The following is a 16,306-nucleotide window of genomic DNA, read 5'->3' as shown; positions in this document are numbered from 1 at the left end:
TAAGTAAGTAGGGTTTCAAAAAGAACTATAGTATAAAGTAAATTCCTAACAGACATGCTACTGCAAAAGCATAATACGTGTTGTATTAATTCAGACAAAAAAACATCTTCTTAAGGTTATTATTATTGGCTAAAATTGCTTGTTTGGGAGATTCATACTAGTTGCTAAGGTAACCGTGATTGCGCAGGCGCGTAGCCTGACCACAGAAACGGAAGTAAAAAAAAAAGTGTTAGGGAAAGAAATATGAACTGATATTGCCAACAAATAATTTAAAAATATGTCATCCTTTATTAAAATTTGTGTTTTCATGTTGAAATCCAGGCACTAGATGCTAGGGGCGTTTTCGTTGACATTTTGGAGAGGCAGGGTAGGCTACACTCTGGACTGGTCGCCAGTCCATCACACAACCACTCACACTCCCATTCACACCTAGAGCAATTGTAGAGTCTCCAATGAACCTATTCTATTCGTTTTCTTAAGGTTAAATATTTTAAACTAATGTTTTTATACAGAAAATAATGATAAAAAATAACACTATTTACATAGCACTTTTTTTTTTCTCCCATGTAAAGAACAAAGTGATATGTGATACAAAGACCACAAGGACATTCATACATAAATATATGCGAGTAAAAAATGGTAGACATGAATTAAAGCAAATAGCCTATAATTGTAAGCTGATATTTACATGTTGTCTAGTGTTAATTCTTGTATCCAGAGTGAAGTTATGCAGCAGGATAATGAATAACTTATCTTATTTATGGCTATAATTTACTAATTAATTAATACAACACATAACTGTATGCCTACTTGACAATTAGCATGTGAAAATTTTATTTTGTGCGATTACACACCCTGTGTAATATACCCTGTGTACAACTGGCATACAATGTTAAGATAAAAATGAAAAATCAGTAATTTAACATCTTATTTTTAAAAAATCAAAACAACAGCTCAGCATGAACTAGTTTGCATCCATGTACAACATCGTTTTATAGTTACCTGAAGTAATGCCATGGCAAATTAGTTTCTTTTGTTGGCAAGATCAGCAGCAATAACAACAGGAAATACTACTATGGGTATTGATCAGTCATTTCTGGAAAGTATTTAATGTAGTGACATGTACAGTAAATGGTTCATTCCAAAAGTATTATTATTATTTTTTTTTTATCACTGTGAATAAAACAATCAAACTATTACATCAATTTAAGTGTAACATTTTTGTACAGTAAAGGTCATTATGTTGACAAGATGAGATGGGCAAAGCTTGGGGAAGTCACCATTGTAAGAGGCTGGAGTCATTCGCAAGCTCTAGCACCACAGTTGACAGTAGAAATAGTCCATGTAACATCGGAGGTGAAATTTAAAAACCGACCTGCTGTTTGTGAACTGAGGTAACAATAGCCCAAAATAAAAGCACTGTATTAGACATTCATTACACTTCAAAAAGTTTTTTGTTTTTCTTGAAACACACCTGCAGTCCAGTCATAATTGACATGCAGTCTAAATGCATCCGACCAGTTAAAGGGATACTCCACTTTTTTTGGAAATAGGCTCATTTTACAACTCCCCCAGAGTTAAACAGTTGAGTTTTACCGTTTTCGAATCCATTCAGCCGAACTCCGGGTCTGGCGGTACCACTTTTAGCATAGCTTAGCATAGATCATTGAATCAGACAGGACCATTAGCATCTCTCTCAAAAAAATGACCAAAGAGTTTCGATATTTTTCCTATTTAAAACTTGACCCTTCTGTAGTTACATCGTGTACTAAGAGATGCTAATGGTCTTGTCCGATTCAATGATCTATGTTTAGCTTAGCATAGATTAATTTTTAACAAAAATTAATTTTTGTAAAATGAGCCTATTTCCAAAAAAAGTGGAGTATCCCTTTAAGAAGCACTCATTTACACTGCTTCAAAATCACTGTCATCTGAACTCTCAAAATCAACTTCTTCATGGTCCTCTGGTATCTCCTCGGGCCCATCCTCCAGCAGAGAAGCAGCATTTGGTCCTAAAGCCAGGCTGTAACTTGAGCATACGACTTGGAACTTCTCCTCTACATCTGCAAGCCTTTTCTGAAGAAGACACAAGAGCCCGCGATGACCCTCTTCACTTAAACTGCCTAGAAGGAAAAATTAAAAGCGAGGTATGACAATACTTCCATTGTTGTTGAGCTATTCATTAACTGACTTTACTAAAGAACTACAAACCATTTAGATCCAGCCACAAGGAATCCATAATGTAACACTTGAGGATCTCAAAATGAGTGAGGTTATAGGATCCACAAAAGCATTACAGCAAGAATGTAATAAAAGTTAGCTTCTTACCACTGTTTCTGCAAGAAGACATTTCTGATATCATTGTCCTAATGTTTCTAGCCAGCTCTCTGAGATAGGTGCAGTGCTGTCTCATCTCCCTCATCACAATGATCTTTTCCTCTTGAAGCCGCACTTTTGACATGAACACATCAAAAATCTTCTTCTTGGTGAGGATGTTGCTGGATTCTGAAGTCACACAAATAACATCCCTTCAATACAAATTTGACCTGTACAGTCTAAACAGCAGGCAAAACCCAAGTAGTGTATGAACATCCCATATACTGGTGCAGAGTGCAAAAATGAAATAGAAATTTAATCAGATAAAACATGGCATATGTTTACAGTAGCATATTCAACATATCATTAGTTTGCTTAATCACACAGACAGACACACACAGACAGACACACACACACACACACACACACACACAGACACACACACAGACACACACACAGACACACACACAGACACACACACACAGCCATGTTTATGTGATTTGTGAGGACATTCCATAGGCGTAATGGTTTTTATACTGTACAAACTGTATATTCTATCCCCTTACACTGCCCCTATCCCTAAACCTACCCATCACAGGAAACATTCTGCATTTTTACATTAAAAAAAAACACTGCTTAGTATGTTTTTAAAGCCATTTGAAAAATGAGGACACCCAAAATGTCCTCATATATCACCTATTTTCCCGAGTGTCCTCATTTGCAGGTGTGTTATCATAAAAATGTCCTCAGTTGTCATGAAAACAAACTCACAGACACACACACACACACACACACACACACACACACACACACTTAGAGAGAAATTGCTACTTACCACTGCTGTGCACTTCCCACGGCCATATTAGACTGTCTCCCCCCACGGAGAAACCGCTCTCCACCTTCTCCTCAACGATGCGTTCCTCATCTGGCACCTGCTCATTGTAGAGCTTGATTGTTTGCAGGAGTTTTCTCTTCTCTTCCCACAATTTTCTTCGACGCAAGTGTCGAATTTTGTTGCTGTCTAAATTTTTTTAAAAACACAGAAAACATGATGCACAAGCATATGTATACAGATATCAGAAAGTTACATGAAATACTTATAACTGACTTAAGAATTAATACATCAAAATGAAAAAAAAAAATCAAATGACTTAAAAGGCATAATAATAGGCCTAATATCTGTAAAATTAAAAAGAAGACATTTTAAAATTAAGGACCTAAAAACACTATAATACAAAAACAATCCACATAAGACATCTGCAAGTAATAAAAAAGACACAAATATTAGATGAGTTTTCAACATACCAGTGTGATTATAAAGGCTGGCTTTTTTTTGATGAACACCAAGAAACATTTGTTCAATTGATTTCTGAAGGTTATGTTGGTCATCACATCTGGTACCTACAGAATCTTAAAGCAACAACAATAATACAAGTTTATTATGATGTCTTTCAAGTTCAAGTTCAAGTTCATTTAGAGCCCCAAATCACATCACTGTTAACAGTGTCAAAGGAGTTTACAAGCCCACAAGTTTATAGCAAACAAAAACAGGACAACGCCCCCTTACTTAATCCTTATGCATGGCAAAGATTCTCACTTATACAATTGCAGTATTAGTAAACTACTTAGAAGAATGTCCATAAAATACTGTACCATCAGTAGCCCATTGTCTGACATCATGTACCCACTGATGCACGATGTTCTCAGGACACCCCAGTTCACTGCTCAAATCCTCCAGTTTCTGAGACTCAGCCTCAGCCTTTTTCAAAGTCTGGTGTAAAAAAAAAGATTTTTGACTTTCCAATCTTAAAAAGTGAGGAAAGTCATGAAAGGCTTAGTATACATAACTCAGACATAACATAATACCTTGATGTATCTGCTGGATAGGGCAAGATGAAGGCCTTCCCACTTCCGTCGGTTCCACCCAATAGCATGGACAGTTAGCATGTCATTCCTGGCTTTAAACAACAGAATGATGTGATGGAGGAAAGTACCATTAATGCTCATGGTATTGCAGTTCATCCACGCATTGACAATTGATTTTTAATTTAAGAGAGATGTAATGCAGTTTTATTAATGTACTATATTAGAATATTTACAGCTGTATATTTGCTATGTTATATAATATTTGTAATCTCAGTACGAAGTATTAGACAGTTAGAATAAAAAGACAGGTTTCCTAAAATAATATAAATCAGCAATAATTACCAGATTTTGTCATGTACTTGGTTGTGAGGGCACAACGAGACAGGTAGCTGTTGACCATTTCGACCTCCTCCCCTGCAGTTGTGCCAGCACCTTCCTGATTTTTGCCACTCCAGATTATCTTACAAATCAGCATGGCACTTAAATTATAGTCATATACAGTGTATTATATAAGTAATTATTATTATTTTATTTTTTTAATGGTAAGATAAAGAATATGCAGTACCTCACACTTGGTTGAATGAGCCTTGGCATGCATGACAGAAAGGAATGGTCTCATCTGCAGTAAAGGTCTGAGTTCCAACATGGAGACTGCCAACTTCTCAAGGTAAGGCCAATACTTGCAAGCAATATCTGTGCAATAGAACTGTCCGTTTGTGGCTGCTTGGAGCTCCTTCTGCAGGTACAGCGGATAAGCAAATATTTCCCCCCTGTACATGTTAAGAGCCTTGAGTAGCACTCCATGTCTGCAAACAACCACCTCAAGGCCCTCTTCATCCAGTTTACTTGCTCTTCTGGCCGTTTCACGTGCAGCAGACCACTGACTGGCTCCACAGATCCCTTTGCCGGCAGTCTGCATGACACAATAATTCTGGTTAAAACTGAAAGTTGCTATTTTTTCTAACTAGTTACTTCATCCATCAGGATGAGTCAGGTTACATCACACCAACTGGCATCTTTATAATGATCGGTGACAATAAAGGTTTACTTTCAAACTACTACTAAAGAGGAGCTTCAGAAAATGCATCTTCTACTTTCTCTACTCTACAAACTGCAGAGATAGTCACTAGTATAGTCGCATGACAGAGATAGTCGCATGACAAACTGCATGCATAGTCACTATCTCTTGCAGAGATCTGCTATTACATAATGAATGACTAAACTAGCCACTTTGGATGCCACCACACCTACCATATCTAATTTAAACCTCAACACAAGATTGCTTGAAAGAGTGCATCATGCTCAAAGTGCTAGTAACAAACTAAGTGTATTATATAAGCTTACACCAACTAGGGATACATTATCTATTTAATAAAACAACAATCATACATTGCAAATTTTGGATATAAATCAAAGGTGCAAAAAACTACATATTTTACTAACACTTTTCATTTTACTCCTGATCTCGTCAACAAAATGGTGTACATCAGTGTCCTTGGCAATGAAGGTGCCATCAAAATAGGGTTCCTCTGACCTTGATAGAATAAGAAAAAAATATATGTTCAGTGTCAGACATTATATGTTCTGATAATTTTTAGGGCTGTGAAAAGATTAATCGCGATTCATCTTTTCACAGCCCTAATAATTTTACATGAAGTAAAACAACTACAAGTGTAAAACAACTAACCCTTTTGACTGCCGAAATCGGTACACTTTTCTGTTGCCATCTGCACAAAGAGCAAGCATGTTGGGTGTACATGCCGGGCAGGTGAAGTGCTCTACACTGGCCATTTTTTCACACTCGTACTGGCAGAATGTGTATTCCATGAAGCTTCTTTGGAATACGTCTCCATGTATTTTCCCAGCCTGTACATTTGATTAGTAAAGAGTAAAATGAAATAGCTACACTAATATTCTCTCATCTCTACTTGAGGCAACTTTGATCTACACTGATCTTACCCTTCCAAAGAGACAGGTCCTCCTCTCCAACATCCGCAAAAAACCTTGTCTCGATAATCCTGGTGCAACAGTTTTCATTTCTTCAAATGAACTGAAGACATCTATGGAAAACAGCGTGTCAGCATTCACAGATGCCGGCCAATACCCACTGCTTATTAGGTCGCTCATGTCAGGTGTCCAATGTGCCAGACATAATCTGCACAGCAAGTTTGGCAAGTGCAAATCATACCGACCTAAAATCAAAAAGTAGAACATTGTAACACACAAAGGGACAAGAATAAATAAAAATATAAACCATAATTCATACCATTTATGCAAACCAAAATGATTGCTCTGCCAGCTGATTCTGTGACGTTTGAAGGGTCGCAAGTACATAACTGGACAGGTCTCACTGTAGGCAATAAACATACTGAAAAGAGAAGTGAAATAATTAGTGAGAAAGCATTAAAAATATGTCCAATTAAGATAATAAAAGTAAAAAAATTAAATAGAATAAAACTTTAATCACTTTACCAAAAAGGTTCAGAACACTACCTTGATTGACCAGTGTATATTTGCCATCTTTTTGTACACAGCACACTGTTGGCTCAATGGGCTTGTAAATTCCCTCAATGCAGGACTCCCTGTTATGGAGGGTGAGTTTTTTGTGTACGTATATGTCACAATCCATACACAGCCACTCTTGGGGCATGCAGTCTCTGCAGCGAATGACGGCAGGAGATGTGCAGTGGCTGCAGTTATTTTCTGGAGCCACATTGCAGGACAGCAAGCAGTTGATGTGATGGGACCTTGCTTTCCGCCACTCATCTTGGGCTACAGATTGGCGCAAGCACCATGATGTGGATGTTGAAGGACACTTGCTGGTGCCTTGAACATCTCCTGAGGTCAGAATGTCCTGCAGTTTCTGCATCTCACTGTCTAAAAGACAGAAATAAGAAAATAATCATTCCTTTCATGCTTATTGCTAACTTGCTTAATTACAGTAAGGTCAGGTGTCATCTTACCAAATGAGTGTTGAGAGCAGTTTGATTGGGTAACTGTGGGAACCTCCTCAGATGACTCAAAAGGAGTAGTGCTCTCACTGCCAACAACGGAATCAACTGAAAAGATAGGTAGAAAGGAACGAGATAACAATTTTCATGTCTTACAAGCATATAATACAGTGTTCATTAGTGACTTAAGGCTATAATAGGCTAATTGACATGTCTGACAATTCCATTAATCTCTAAAAGTTTTTTTCCCTCATTATCTGGACATAATCTTGAACTGTTAGCAGCATGAACCTGACACTGATTGCTTCACTTCCACTTAATTTCTTTGGAATTGCTTAGCATTACAGTGAAGTCAATAACATAAGTAACACATCCATCACCATGTTGTGTTTCTGATGGCACAGTTTAACATACAGTATTCAAAGGAAAATTATTAAAAACCGGAAACAGAAATCCTAAGTTTTACCATGGAAAAAAATAAAGGAAAAAGCTGTGCACTGGAAGCCCCACAGTTTGGTGGTCTATGTTTCAAAAGTGACACAAAACCATATTTATGTTACCTAACAAATAGCAAGCTAAATTCTGTATACAATGGGCACAAGTTATATTTAGTTAAGAAAGATTGGGTGGGTAATCACAAAAAATCCTGGAAGACATGGATTACCTGTAGCTGAAGCACGTTTTCGTGTCTCTCCACTTCTGCTTCTTTTTAGCAGTGGACGTCCTTCAGCATCTCTCTCCACCCATCGGACATTAAATTTACTGCCTTTAGCAGATGTTGCTTTGCCCGTTGCTTCCTTTGCCTTGCATGACAGAAAGTGAGCATAGTATGATAACACTGAAATACAGCCAACTCTTGAGCAGTTCATTCAAATTTTGCACTCCAATTCCCACTCTTTAGTATTATTACCAATACTGGAAGATCACTGTCTCAAAAAAAAAAACTTACTTTGGTTTGAGCAAGAAGCATGTCTGCAATGAAAATAGCATCATCTGCTCTCCCTCGGTCTTGCTGAGCAGCCATTTCAAAGATACTATACTGGAAAGGAAGATAAAAACACGGTCAGACAAAAAGAATTGAGGACAGAGTATAGACTATATAAAACTACATTTCTAAAAATGTTTTGGACAGTGAGAGAGAGAGTAATGTGAAAGAAAAATAAAGAATAGAGTAACAATACTTACTTCAAGACAGTGAAGCTTTAGAAGAAAGAAATTGAGAGAGAGAGAGAGAGAGAGAGAGAGAGAGAGAGAGAGAGAGAGAGAGAGAGAGTGAGTGAGTGAATTAGAAATAGAGAAAGTGTGTGAGAGAGAGAGGTAGTAAGAGGAGTATAGGAGTGGCTCTTAAAAGAGCCGTTGGTTTTCTTATAAAGAGATACAGGTGGCGGTAACAGGGAAGGATGGTGGGTAAAAACAGGAGCTGTTGGACAAAGGGGAACAAAAACATAGTTAATTCTCTTGCAGCAAGGCTTCATGGATTTGTCATATTATAAAGTAGTATAAAGTAGTAAAACCATTGTTAATTTTTAAAGGACTGCCACTGTTGTACCCAATAGGTAAAACTTTTGCACATTTTCTTCTGACAGATTTATTAACAACAATTACAGAACATAACACAATCCATTTGAACTTTAACGATCAATCAAAATAAAAGGCTGCATTTATTTGATAAAAAATACAGTAAATATTTGTAAAAACAAATATTGTAAAATATTATTGCAATTTAAAACAGGCGATCTGTTTTCCATTTGAATATGTTAAAATGTAATTTATTCCTGTGATCAAAGCTGAATTTTCAGCATCATAATTATTAGGACAGCATTTACATGAAATATATATATTTGTGTAACAATGTAAAAGCCTTTACTGTCACGTTTAATCAATTTAATGCATACTTTCTAAATAAAATAAATTCGTGCTAAATAAATAAAATTACTGGTTTTTAAAAAAACACCTTAGGATCGATATTTTGTATGTGTGGATAGATCCTTTAGATTAGAATAGATACAACATCAGTAACGTTTAGGCCTATCGATATTTCATTATCGAAATTCGCGCATATTATCATCATCATCATCATCAAGTTACTTCCCATCGACCATAACAACTTTTTATAATGTTAATATAACATAATATGCAGTCATTGCAGCTTTCTGTGATTAATTAATTAACGTTAGCCAATTAATATCAATTTCCATTAACGTTATTGACCACGGTAACGTTAACAGCACCATAGATTAAAAAGCCCCACAGTACACACACACACACACACACAAATATAACGTTAGGCTACAGCAACGTTAGTATTTCTTAAATTACAGAACCATAATAAAAATGTATGGCTTTGACCGACCTGACGCGGGAATTTTGGAGAATGCAATATATCGCTTCTCTCTTTGCTCCGTGGGGAGTTGTTGGCATTGAGGAAATCATCGCCCCCTACCGATACTCAACCGATACTCAACCTTCATTCATGCGTGTCATTTTCACGCCTAGAGGAGGCAAAGCGTGACATTGACACGCATCCGCTTGTGGACCAGCGTGTGTATTACACGCTTTAGCGTGATACCGGGTTGGTTGGTGAGGACACGCTATTATTAAAACATTCAATAATTATTCATTCACTATAGATTTTTGTCAGATTAAATGTCATTGTCTTTGGTTTTCAGGTCATCACAACCTCAGTTACATTATCGACGGTCAATTTGGGAGGTCAGAGAAGTTTGATTTTACTTTACTAAACTTTACTTCAAATTCTCTGCATGCTGTTAATAGAAAAGTAGACAAAACACATATTTTCTTTTTTTAGGAGTTTGCCAGACATTGGGGTTTTCAGCATCTCATCACTGAACAAGCTTGCCATGTTCCAGACATACGCAGGTGTGGATAACATTTATTCTTCTTAAATAATACAGCATGGAATTGCCTGCATAAAATCAGATAAAAAAATAATAAAAAAAACCTGGCCTTGTCTCTTTCAGAGGTGACAGGAGTTTCTCCCTCTGAGGGCAGCATATTGGGCGGCACATTACTGACCATTCAAGGACATTACTTTGATGAGACTGACCAGCCAGCCATGGTGTTAGTAGGAGGTAACCCTTTGAATACAAATATTATATAAATTATTTATAAAATAAAATGTAAAAATAAAATAAAACAAATTTCAAATGTATTTTTTTATTATCATTTTCTTCCTTAGGTCGTGAGTGTCAGATTCGGAAGGTATCAAATGAGAGGATTGTCTGCATAACACCTGGTTATGAAAGAACCAATATGACAGTGTTTCCTGGTGAGAAGCTTATCTGAAATCAGATCTATTATGATAGCGTAATATTACTGTAACAAACTTTTTTCCATAGACACTGTTGGCAGTGGAATTCTGCGCTCCACACGCGAGAAGATTTGCATTATCTCAAACAAGAACATGATTCTCTTTTGTCACGTAACTGACTGTCTGTTTTTGGACATTGTACATCAGAGGCTCTCACATAATTGACAGCAAGGAAACTAGAATTTTAACATTTATCTCTTTGATCATGACATAGGCTAAATCTATCTAAACCAGGAGTTTTCAATTCCAGTCTTCACGCCTCATCGCTCTGCACATTTTGTTTCTTTTATCTGACACGCTCAGTTAAGGGGTGGGTTCCATTCAACCATATGTGTGCTGCAAAGTGCATTTATTTTCATATTAAACATCACAACATACATTTATCATTCAGTTTAGGGCTTTTGAATTTGACAAATTAGATTAAGTGAATGCATAATTAGTTCATGTATGTGGATACTATAAATAAAATAAAATAAATATTTATATGGATTTTATACACATGTATATTAAATGAATGTATGGTAATTTATATTACATTTATTTTAAAAAGTATATTGGCATCAAACCTTAAACTCTAATATGCGTGACTTGAGTTTTGTCTGTGTTTCATGACATTGCAGGATGTTGCGAATAAACACATTTTGTTAAGTAAAGTGCACTTTAACTGATATCCTGTCCTTAGGGAGTAGGGAGCAGTGAATACTGTGTAGGGACCCTGTCAATCGGGACGCACATGAGTTCATGGTGCTCATATAAACTGTGCAGAGGGGGGAGGCACAAGGACTGGAATTGGAAACCCCTGATCTCTATTACGGGGCGGTTTACAAGACACCGTTTTCAGCATTAAACTTCTTATGCGTTATACCCATTCATTTACACGACAAGGGCCTGGCAGCAGAATACAACGTTTTAGTCGCTGATCCGTGTGAATGGGGATAGCTTTGACAATGGTGTCTTCTGTACGCGAAAAAACTCAAAGGAAAAACTTCTCCGTTTTAAGCATTTCGTTGTCCTGTAAACATACCCTAAATGAATAGCTGTAGCTGGGTTTCCATCCAAGCGAATCTTTTCAAAATTTGCAACAACAAAAAAAGAAAACAAAAAATGCAAATTAGGTGTATTTCGAGTTGTTGACGGTGGTATTTATAACCTATTAACCAACAGTAAATGATTGTTTTTACTGTTGATACCTAACATATCAAGGTAGGTATTGTTGATACCTAACATATCAAGCCATGGCATTCAACAATTTAAGAAAAAAATTAAAAAGATGAAGGCTCATTAGCCGCAACGTGGTGTGCGGTTACCTGTTTTAAAATGCCTAAGCCATGATTGAATAAAGGCTTTTTATATTTTCCCTAAATTCTCGAGTGCCTTTGTTTGATATGTTTTTATTACATGGCTTCGTTAAATTCTAATGTAGAATGTGTTCTGTTATTTCTTGATAACAGACCGCTGCTAAGTATAACACACTGTTGCCATGAAAAACAGAGCGTTGCTATGGACGCAGGATTCTAACCGTAGAGACGGAACGGACTATTTTCTTTAGCGGAAGCAATACAATCGTTTTTTTAAATCAATAAACTCCTTTTTAAATCAATATTTTGTGTCAAATTATTGATTTATTTGGTGGGTAGCCATGTAATAAGCGGGATAATGTAGAGCGAGGCTGTTGTTATAGCGAATACAACCCCTTCAGGCTGATTCAAGACCTTCGTGTCGGGGTCCTGTTCAGCCTGTCGGGGTTGTATTCGCTGTAACAACCGCCTCGCTCTACATTATCCCTTGCGTCAGCGTCAACGCTTGACGGAAGGCGTGGCTGAAGTTTGGCACTGACGCCATGGTCATAGCAGCGTCAGCCAATGAAATTAGACAGGAACTCAACAACAAGCTTCATTGTCATTCAATGGTCATAAAGGACCGGGTGATTGCCCACCGCAATAATTAGTTTCTCCTCCATTTTAAAATTTATCCTCAGTTTGCTGCTCTTGAACAGGATGAACGTGATTGGCTGCCGCCTGGCTACTGTATTTGCATAGAGCGATCTGATTGGCTGACGCTTCCGTCGGCGGCGCTTCACTGGCGTTGCTCGCGGCAGAAGTTGAAAAATTCTCAACTTCTGCCGCGAGCAACGCCAGTGAAGCGCCGCCGACGGATCCACAATTCTTTTCGGCAACGCTTGACGTCACCCATTCAAAGTCAATGGGAAGCGTTGACGCTGACGCCCCGTGTGAACGTACCGTTACATATATATACACCCTACACCCAGAGGGCACCGGGATATGGATTCTACACCTTGCGCTGCACTTCTTTTTTGCATCACTTGTTTTAGATAAAACACCATCAGCGGAAACAGATGATTAGTCACATGGGTTTAGTGTTCGCTACATCAGAATTTACTCGGTAAATGCGTTTCCATCTCCATTCGCATTAGCACAAGTCAAAAACCACCTCAAGCAAGCGTAAACCTTTTTGCGAACTAAGGGATTTATTTATTTTTTAATTTGCATTTCCATCACTCGTTTATGACGCGATACTTCAGTATGCGCATAAAAACAGGGTAACATACTTGTGATTCATTTATTGACCAGGAAAAGTTTTTTTATTTCATTTCATTTCATGTCTCCTTTACTATTTATAAAATTAATTACACATGTAAAATGTACAACACTATAAACAGTACTGTCCTGACTGTATTGAGTGATGATTAAATTATCATGTTTGTAGGTGGCAGAGGTTTTAAAATGGAGATGTGGAACAGATCTACTCCGAACCTTCTTGAGGACGTCCTGAATTATAATTCCAGTAGGCCTGGATACTCTGTCCAGTGGGTGGATTCGCTGTCCTATGTTTGGCCCAATGAAATTGATAACTTTGTGGCTAGATTGAGTGGTTTCTTTGTTCCAACGGAGACCGACAACTACTATTTCCGAATCAAAGCAGACAACCGATGCCAGCTATATTTCAGCAAGACAGGTCTTCCCCAGGATAAGGTACCTGAATTATAATAAAATCATAATTTCATAATAATTTCAGTTATTTAAGTTATCTTCACTTCATATATCATATTGATCGCTAACAACCGCCTCGCTCTACATTATCCCGCTTATTACATGGCTACCTACCAAATAAATCAATAATTTGACAAAAAATATTGATTTAAAAAGTTCATTGAGTTTATTAAGTTTAATTTTACTGTAAAGCAAATGTACTAAACTAAATATTTTTATTTTATTTTATACTAAATATATATTTTATAAAATACATTAGACACTAAAATTGCTATTAAAAAATCAAAGCCATCTAACCAAGCTGTGTTCCAAATTTGAAGTTGATATCACAAAAATTGAGCCTACTAAGAGGTTTTAAAGTAACACTTCCATGGTAGCACAATGTCCCATTTCAAAACTGGTTTCACAGGATGCATTTTGAGTGTTTATGCTTTCGATGATACCTGATTTAAAATTTTTTTTAAAAAAAGCACACCCACTGTTCTGCTACAGTTTTTACAGGCTTACAATTCTAATACAGTATATGTAATATTTTTGTAAAATGCAGTGTAACATTTTAATTTTAATATGGAATATTTGTATAAAATGCAGTGTAAAATGTTTAATTTAATGTTAAATTATTATTTCAGGTTAAGATTGCATCACAGCCTTACCAAACAAGCAGTTTCTTCAGCTTTGGCACTCAGAGGTCAGATGTCATGCGCTTAGAGAAGGGAAAACCGTAAGTGAATGTTCCCAAATAAATCATAAATGTATGTTCTAAATAAGTCTTTGTGTCATTATTATTGTTTTATCCAATATACCCCAATATTGGATATAAAATCATTTTTTTGCACATGAAACATCTTTCAATGTGCTACAGGTACTACATAGAGATTCTAGTGCAGGAGTATGGATACTTAGCGTCAGTGGATGTGGCCTTTTTCAAAGAGATCAGCCCTTTCACTGCCCAGCAGACAATTGAAGCTGTTAATGAGAAACAACAGATTAACGCATACTATGATAAAGTCCCTGAAAAACAGGTAAGTGAGCTCACAGATGCACTTTAGGGAAAGGAAGGGCCTTAGGAATTCATTTTCTGCACTGCACCTGCATAAACTCAATAAGTCTCTGAAAAGAGCTCCTCTACCTGCTATGTGCATTTTTTTTTAAATTCTTTACTGTTTTAGGTGGTTCGTTTCAGGGGGTGGATGCCAATAACCCCCATCAACGAGGTCCAGACTCTGAGAATCAGCAGTGATTGTTTCTTTCTGAGCAACTGTGAAAACACATACTACTTCCTGGCATATGGAGATCTTAAAACAGGTGCATTAGTTCACACAGCACTATAAATTCTCCTAATTTTTGCATTCACGCTTTTGCATTACCTCTAGAGGCGTCTTTTTGTTTGCATGTTTGTAATGTTTACTGGAGTTGCTTGCATGTTTTAGGGCCGATCCCAATAAGTGCATCAGCGATGGAGTTGCAGAACGCTCTGAATGATTTGTGGACAATTAAACCAGACAGCGTTACAGTCACAAAGCAAGAACTGGATAATGAGTCACTGTACAATGTGACATTCAACTCTAACAGAGGTGAACTTAAAAATTATTTTTTACCACATTTGATTACACACATATATATATATATATATATATATATATATATATATATATAACATTGATTCTTATTTTTGTTATCAGTTATTAGGATGTTTTATGTTACCACTTATTTTGTATACAACTACATTTAAGAGTATTTTACAATATGTTTTTTTTTTTTATCTTGGAATTATCTCAGGTGACTTTAAGGATCTTGATTACTTGATCATGGACTCAGATACTAACATCACAGTTACTGAGGACGTGAAAGGCCAGGCCAGCATGGAGACGTTCACACTGCTGTGGGATGGAGTTCCGTCCCTCCCTCTGCCTTTCAATGCTTCTGCAGCAGAGGTTTTTGTTTGTTTTTCTTAATATTTCTTAATATTTACCATAGAATAAAATGATAGCCATTACAGTCCTGTGTACAAACAGTTTGAATGCTCTCTTGAAATATTCCTTTTCTTTTTTATTAAAGGTGCGTTCAGCACTAGATATGATGATCACCGCTAAATGTCCAGCAGAGATTCCAACCATGGAGAACACTAATGTGAAATTTTTCAGAGATTATGAGACCACCACCACAGGGGTAAGCAAAGCAGATGATCAAGTACTGTATGTTCTACATGCAGAGGACATGCCTACTTATTTCAAATCAAGTCAAGTTTGCCTTGCAAATAATGTGTGACATTAGGTATAGTATTATAGACATCAGTTATCTTGTTGAAAACATCACCTTTTGGTCCAGTTTTTAGAGTTTTCTCCTTATCAAACAGTTTTCAGGTGATCTAAGCCGCAGAGGGGTCCGGGTCACTGATTCGGAGGCTTTCTGTGGCCGCTGGTCTCTGAAGAATCCAGAGATTCTCTTCAATGTCAATGACATTACAGCATCCGGAGCAATCTACAGCCCAATACTGCTACAAACATACAGCACTGTAAGCTCCACTAAACACCTCAGTATCTCATCCTTACTAATGGATTTTTCTCAGTATATGAACTCTTCAAAGATAAAAAATATGTTATATATATTTTTTGTAGCTCTGTTTGGCCTACAAAGGGCGTCTGGTGAATGAACTGGGAATAATGTTCAGTTACATGACTGCAAATAATTTCCGGGAAGAGAACATACGCATCTCTGTGCAGTTTGACTCAACGGATGAGTAAGTTTAATCTACTGAACATATAGCAATCTTTTGTGCATATAGCATATAACATATAGCAAACCTTTAGAGGATTTGTCTTAATCACTAA

General features: G+C 36.9%; 2 protein-coding genes across 3 annotated transcripts in view; one reads left to right on the top strand and one right to left on the bottom strand.

The window, feature by feature from the left end:
• The window catches only part of LOC311093137 (fibrocystin-L-like), a gene marked incomplete at its 5' end in the record, with an annotated part of 73,736 nt that overhangs the window by 12,292 nt on the left and 45,138 nt on the right, over nt 1–16,306 (top strand). The window contains 13 exons of the mRNA XM_084130288.1: nt 9,803–9,845; nt 9,943–10,013; nt 10,115–10,225; nt 10,333–10,422; nt 13,192–13,457; nt 14,105–14,196; nt 14,338–14,497; nt 14,645–14,780; nt 14,906–15,049; nt 15,255–15,409; nt 15,534–15,644; nt 15,832–15,990; nt 16,094–16,215. Coding sequence (XP_083986414.1) covers nt 9,803–9,845; nt 9,943–10,013; nt 10,115–10,225; nt 10,333–10,422; nt 13,192–13,457; nt 14,105–14,196; nt 14,338–14,497; nt 14,645–14,780; nt 14,906–15,049; nt 15,255–15,409; nt 15,534–15,644; nt 15,832–15,990; nt 16,094–16,215 — 1,660 coding nt within the window. The remainder of the gene's footprint in view (nt 1–9,802; nt 9,846–9,942; nt 10,014–10,114; nt 10,226–10,332; nt 10,423–13,191; nt 13,458–14,104; nt 14,197–14,337; nt 14,498–14,644; nt 14,781–14,905; nt 15,050–15,254; nt 15,410–15,533; nt 15,645–15,831; nt 15,991–16,093; nt 16,216–16,306) is intronic.
• Nucleotides 808–9,703, bottom strand: LOC311093139 (uncharacterized protein). 2 transcript variants are annotated; one of them, XM_084130292.1, is made up of 18 exons: nt 8,319–9,703; nt 8,083–8,172; nt 7,798–7,936; nt 7,146–7,241; nt 6,676–7,059; nt 6,449–6,550; nt 6,142–6,374; nt 5,870–6,048; nt 5,626–5,716; nt 4,748–5,095; nt 4,525–4,642; nt 4,183–4,274; nt 3,970–4,087; nt 3,622–3,726; nt 3,152–3,337; nt 2,329–2,505; nt 2,102–2,123; nt 808–1,979 (listed from the first exon to the last, which is right to left on the bottom strand). In XM_084130292.1, the coding sequence occupies exons 2-18, from the start codon at nt 8,155–8,157 to the stop codon at nt 1,955–1,957; spliced, it is 2,490 nt and encodes an 829-aa protein (XP_083986418.1). In that variant the 5' UTR covers nt 8,158–8,172; nt 8,319–9,703; the 3' UTR covers nt 808–1,954. The 2 variants fall into 2 exon arrangements, with proteins under 2 accessions (XP_083986418.1, XP_083986417.1); XM_084130291.1 differs by having other exon boundaries at nt 808–2,123; nt 8,319–8,553; nt 9,487–9,703.

The sequence above is a fragment of the Abramis brama genome (assembly GCF_963993115.1).
Source record: "Abramis brama genome assembly, chromosome: 12".
Lineage (NCBI taxonomy): Eukaryota > Metazoa > Chordata > Actinopteri > Cypriniformes > Leuciscidae > Abramis > Abramis brama.
This window is presented reverse-complemented; position numbering and strand designations above follow the sequence as displayed.

Coding starts and splice junctions, on each gene's coding strand:
- LOC311093139 (XM_084130291.1), bottom strand. CDS start 8,157: ATGGCTGCTCAGCAAGACCGAGGGAGAGCAGATGATGCTATTTTCATT. Junction 5,717..5,869: donor CGATTTCGGCAGTCAAAAGG/GTTAGTTGTTTT, acceptor TATTCTATCAAG/GTCAGAGGAACCCTATTTTG. Junction 5,096..5,625: donor TCAGGAGTAAAATGAAAAGT/GTTAGTAAAATA, acceptor TGTGTCATGCAG/ACTGCCGGCAAAGGGATCTG.